This window comes from Charadrius vociferus, unplaced genomic scaffold, assembly GCF_000708025.1.
Source record: "Charadrius vociferus isolate BGI_N301 unplaced genomic scaffold, ASM70802v2 scaffold527, whole genome shotgun sequence".
Lineage (NCBI taxonomy): Eukaryota > Metazoa > Chordata > Aves > Charadriiformes > Charadriidae > Charadrius > Charadrius vociferus.
Window position 1 is genome coordinate 420,457 of NW_009649428.1, and position 6,286 is coordinate 426,742.

At 43.2% G+C, this 6,286-nt stretch overlaps 1 protein-coding gene across 1 annotated transcript; it reads left to right on the plus strand.

Moving 5' to 3' along the window:
- Positions 1–824: 824 nt before the first annotated feature.
- On the plus strand, positions 825–1,757 carry LOC104290419 (olfactory receptor 5V1-like). Its single transcript, XM_009889511.1, has one exon. The coding sequence runs from the start codon at positions 825–827 to the stop codon at positions 1,755–1,757; it is 933 nt and encodes a 310-aa protein (XP_009887813.1).
- The last annotated feature ends 4,529 nt before the right edge of the window (positions 1,758–6,286 follow it).

Below are 6,286 nucleotides of genomic sequence, written 5' to 3' on the forward strand. Positions count from 1 at the left end.
GTAGTAAGGGATCTAGTTCAGAAGGCCATGTTTGTGCAGAAAGCATTCCACAAGTGTTCTGTGCTTTAAAATCTAACTATCTGATATTTGAGCAGAATCATCACAAAACCAAACCAAAACAAAATAAAAAACACCTAACAACTCCCTATCTCCCCCTCCTTCCACCCCAACATTTCAGCCCCAAACTCCCACTAGCCATAGTTCGACATGCAGGACCAAAACACATCAATATATATATCTTATAGACCTCTGTGTCTGCAGAGGTTGTACTGAAGCCATACGCTCCGGTAATTTGGGGCCCTCAGTGGAATAAGAAAAATGCTAAATATTAGGATTCCTGAGAACTAGAGGAGCCTTTAACTCAAAGTTTTTTCAGGGCTGAGGTTTTAAGTGAGGAAGCAAAGTCTAGAACCAGTTGCACAGACTTACTGGAATTCCTATGGTCTCCCTTTGCTTGGTGATCAGTAGCCTAATTTGTAATTCTGGATTGTCAGGAGGAAGACAAACCAAAAATCAGAGAAGCACATCTTCAGTCACAGGCTCAGCTTTCAAGACTTCACTCTGGTGTGGAATCTGAAAGGTCCTAGTCAGAGGACAAAATGAATAGGAACAGGAAGTGTCAGTTGGGCTCAATGGGAAAAAGGCCTACTTCAAATGCTTTCTGCATAGCTCTTTCAACCCCCTGCTTCCTAACATGGTTTGAAATCTCCTTTCTTAAACCCACATTGATCTGCTACCTGGGAGTCAATTCATGTGATTTTGTGTGTTTTGATTCCAGTGCTAACATCACTGCATTTCTCTTCCCTTCAGGTCACATAGAGTAAATGGAAAACCAAACAAGTGGAACGGAGTTTGTTCTCTTGGGACTTACAAGAGATCCACTCCTTCAAAGCCTCCTATTTACTGTATTTTTAATTATTTATCTAATAATTTTATTAGGAAATATAGTAATCATGGTGGTCATTAGGACAGATCTCCACCTTCACTCTCCTATGTACTTCTTCCTCTTTCACTTAGCACTTGTTGACATCTGTTATGCCACCTCTGTTGTTCCAAAGATGCTGGTATATTTTCTTGTCAAAGGAAGCATAACTGTTGCTATCAATGCTTGTATGACTCAAATGTTCTTCATATTCCTCTCAGCTGGATGTGAAGTTTTTATGCTTTCAGTAATGGCATATGACCGCTATGTGGCCATCTGTAATCCTCTGAAGTATCAAGAGGCAATGAGCAAACATTTCTGTTATCAGCTTGTGGGGAGTGCATGGGTAATGGGTCTCTTATATTCAGTTTTAAACACAATTCCTGTGCTAAATATTCAATTCTGTGGGCACACAGAAATCAAACATTTCAGCTGTGAGCTACCGCCTCTCCTGTCTGCTGCTTGCAGTGGGACCTTTCTCAGTAAACTCATTCTTCTTTTTTCTGCTATAATCTTTGGGTCCAGCTCCTTTTTGCTCACTCTCATCTCCTACATCTATATCATCACCACTGTCTGGAAGATGCAGTCTGCAGAAGGGAGGCACAAAGCTTTCTCAACTTGCAGCTCACACTTCATTGTAGTAGGGTTACTCTACATAACTGCTCTGTTCCAATACACAAAACCCAAATCGGTCTCATCAGTCATTCTAGATCAAGTGCTGTCCACCCAATACAGCATCTTAACCCCCATGCTGAATCCCATCATCTACAGCCTGAAAAATAAAGATGTGAAAACAGCCTTAAGCAGAATTCTAAAGAAGATGCAATTTGTATAACCTCTGAGCCATGTATTTAAAATACATGTTCTTTAAAACGTGGACTTATGAGCAAATTACTTTTTGGGATTTGCTGCTTGCATTTTCTAGGGTAGGTAATAAAAAACACATTCACATATCCACAAAGGAGCGCAATGGCATGAGGGGACGCCAAATAATACGCTGGCCCAGCAGCTCCCAGGCCCATCAAAAAGACAGCTATGTGCCCATCAGCGGTGCATCCCCACAAAGACAGAGGAGCACAGAGGTGAAACGGAAGGCAAGGGAACCAAAATTACAGGCTCTGAAGAAGGAACACCCTATCCAGGCTTCTCTCAGGGCTGTCACGGGAGACTTAACAGACCCATTCCTGTCGTGAAACTCATCATGATGAGTGAAGGGGAGTAAAGGCTGTAGCACGTTTTGGACCAATGGGAGTTACTGCCCAAGGCTATGGGACACTTTATAGGATACAGGGGAACAGAATTTTGAGAACACACAAGACATTCTGAGATCTTGCAGGAGACCACTAAGATGTTTCAATCGAAATGTCTCAAAACTCGCTTACTGTAAGTGCACCAGCCACATCCTGTTCATAACAGGAGCAAGGGGCACCTAAAACTCAATGAGCTAAATTGCAGTCTGTGCCACTGTGAGAAACCACAGCATCCTGTTTACAAGAGTACATCAGGAGCGACCATTTTCCAAGAAGACCACCTTCCAAGAAAGATTGGCCAAGAAAAAGTGACATCTATACTGATTGGTCAAGTGTAGAGCTGACTTTGACTATAAGTTCATGCCATGTCCTTCTGCAGTCGGACCTCCAGAACCTCCACCATCATTTTGGTCTACAGATCATGAGTCAACGGGATGCTGCTGATGACTGGGTGGCCTTCAGGATGCTGAGGGTCAGTGGTGGTGGCTATCCTCTTGCTGTGCTCTGTGATACTGCTTCTCTCTTGTCCCTTTCCTCTATTTCCTCCTTTGCTCTATCGCTCATTTCAGTAACCAAGGCTGGGAGATAACAATAATGCTTAGCAGACGGCATCTGACCTCGTTTATGTCTTAATCTCATGCATGGAATCATTAGGGGTTCTCCCAGACACACACCCCCAAAACCGCCATGTCCTGGACCAGGATGTGGCATTTTTTATTGGTGTCACGGACAGGATTCTGCAACGTGAGAGTGCCATTCTTACTATCAGCTTTTGCATATACTAGAGAAATATGAGTGAGCGCGTGCGTATGTGTCTCAGGGAAGCAAGGGGCAAGAATTTGTGTGTTGTGATTAATAACATTTGACCTCCCTGAGGTGACTGCCCCATTTTGTTTTTGTTGTTGAGAAGCCATACCTGTGCACTTTTCATGCACATAAAGGCATGGAATTTGTGTACCCTGAGTTGACCACTCCTATTTTTTGGTTGAGAAATATGCGTGGAGACAATTCACCCCCTGCAGGTTGGGAGGTGGTGTTTCATTTTTTAGAAAAATATAATGTGTGCCTGTCAGTACCAGGAAATGACTGGACACGAGATAATTGGCATAATTTGCAAAGTGTTACCGACCGAATCAGTGCCTTGCAAAGGGACGCTAAACTTCAGTTTGGAAAAGGAAAATCTATTCAGCGCCATCCTGGGTGCTAGTTTGGTCACAGTGGTAGAAACTCAGGACCAACAATGTAGGGCTGAATGCCCTACATTGTCCCTATACAGTCCCTACAGGCTCTTGTGGAAGAGTTAAAGATGCAATTGAGTCAAGAGGAGGCTTTGGTGAGTTGTTTGCTGTCCGTCCTCAAAGACCAACTCCTTGTGGATGAGAACCAGGGCCAGGATACTTACCCATCCTCTGGGGAAAAGGGGCCCCAGTCCCATTGTTGAATTAGGCAAAGCAAAAGCTAGGTTGGATGAGGTGACAGTCCTTCCCTGTTCTCTCAGACCCCTGATTAAATCAGAATATACATATGATGACGACCAAGACAGTTTTCCTGTAACTACTACTAAGGAAGTACCCTTTACTGCTACAGAATTGGCTAAACTTAAAAAGAAATTCGGTCATAAACCTAGGGAATCAGAAGCAGAATATGTCTGGAGAGTGTCATTGTCAGGTGGAGATCAAATATTGTTATGAAAGTACGGCTCTGTTAGTGCCCCCTCCACCAAAGAAGACCCAAAAGGGTTGAGACGAATGGAATGGCAAACTTTCCCGCACCCCTACCAAGAAAAAACAACATTGAGGTTAGATAAATTAAGAATAGAGCCCCCTCTGTGGTCTCTTCCATGGTCTCTTGCCAGACCTCCTGGCAGAAGGAAATAACCAAATAAGCGTAATAGCTTCTGGAACACGGGGTGGCAGAAAAGGTATCCTCCAAAAATTAATGAACAGGTTACTGACTAATAAACGCAAAAAATTAATCACAGTCTGGCCCAAAAATTCTGACTCTTGGACAGATCCTGCCTGTCCCATGTCAGTAAACCCCACCCCCCTACACCAGTAAAAAATGTACTGTTAGTACTTGAAACCCATCCTTTTAATACAACTTATTACCAGTTCCCAAAACAAACTGAGGAAGTTTCCTTTTTTTCTCTTGCAGGTAAATACCACGGAGAATTGTATCATAAACCACGATGGAAAATTCCGCGTAAACTCTAATTCCTTGTGATATTGATGTATTAATGCTTCTTGCTCTGTTGGTATTTTTAAGATTTTTTGCATTTCACCACAGAAATTGCTTTGGGCGACCTGTTTCTTTGCCTTTAATCGCTGGGGAAGGTTTAGCATTCTAAATGTTAAGCGAGGACAAGAAAACCTATTTTTGACCCTAGGGGAATAGGTAGCCAGAGCTTTGAACCGTGTTATTTTTGGGGTCTGTGGAAGTCCAGGAGGAGCCAAGGACTGGCTGTGGGTGGCTCAGCCTGTTCCACCTAAGTGGTGGGTAAGCAAACTAAGTAGAGTGCATAATGGAACTGGTTTCTGGGAAGAAGAAAGCAAGCCATGGAAAATACAGTACACAGGGAAAGGAAATTGCTGTCTGAACACAACTAAACCAGGAGGAAATTATGTGGCGGAAAGCAAATGTGAATGGACATTGTCACCCGGAATGGATTGTTCTGAGACCCATTGTAGACCTTATAATTGCTTTAGATACCAAGGAAAATGGAACCAAACATATGTCAAGCTTAGAGATAACACCTGGGTTAAAAGATATTGGGAAAAAAAGGATGGTCTAAGATTCTTTGTTTCTGGTTGTCAGCGGGACAATACCACTAGCGAAAATCATGTAATAAGAGTTTATCAATGGGCCTGGAAGCATTCAAATGGAACTAGAACCTGTTTTAGTAACTTCTGGTTGACTACGAATTGAATTAAATATAATGGGGGATGTAACTGTAAATGGCATTCAGATGTAAGAACTTCCGAATTTAACTATTGCGATCACTATGCTGCTCACAGCATAGTGGGAGGGCCGTTAGGATCAGAAAATACTATATACTATGAGAAACAAGAAGATAATGAAACATGGAGAGGCCCATTTGCTAATGGGACCTGGGCTTTGAAGGTTTGTGGACAATATGCCTACCAACAGTTACCTCTGTCAACTGGTCAGGGATATCTTATATAGGGTATATTAAGCCATTATTTTTTGTATAGTCACAAGCTCAAGGAAATCCAGGAGGCAGTGAGGACAGGGCACACTTTTTCCTCATGGCAGCTTTGGTGTGGCAGCAATGGCTGGTTGTTTGCTATTTTGCACAGCGGTGTTGCTGCAAGTGAAAAAATTTTTTTTTGCATCAGTAGGAAAGAAGAGAATGCCAAAGTCTGTGGGGCGTTGAAAGTGGTTCCAGGAGGCAATGAGGACAAAGCAAACTATTCCCTTCTGCCTTTTTGGTGTGAGAGCAGTGGCTGGACATTCACTCTTTTGCACTACAGTGCTGCGGTGAGTGAAAAAAAGGCAGATTTGAGGATGGAGTCAGTAGGGAAGAAAAGAGTACCCAACTCTGTGAGGCAATAAGTGGTTCCAAGAGGTAGTATGGACAAGGCACACATTTAATCATGGCACCAATTTTGCCCTAGGCCATTGGGAAAATGGAAAAAGATGGGTTAGAGGCTGAAGTCAAGAGGAAAGCCCAGAGCCCCAAGGTTTGTGGGGCGATGAAAGCGATTCCAGGGGACAGTGAGGACAAGGCACAACTTTCTGTGCTGGCCTCTTTGGTGTGGGGACAATGGCTGGACATTGGTTATTTGTGCCCCTGGATATTGGGAAAATGGGTAAAAGTCGTTTTGAGGCTGAAATCATGTGGGAATGTATTTAGCAGAAAATTGACATATTTTGAACCAGCCATACGAGCAGGTGGCCTGACTGTAGACCTCGTCCTTGAAGCAACCTTGAGGAGAGAAAAACAGAAACGACGACGGCTGTTTAACAGCAAACTGAGGAATCGAGATAAGAGCTGGACGAGGAGTCAGATAAAAAGGATGCTGAAGAACCAATTAAAGACAAGAGAGCTTCACGTGATTTCCTTCTGCAGAGGGCTGTTAACCAATCACCTAAT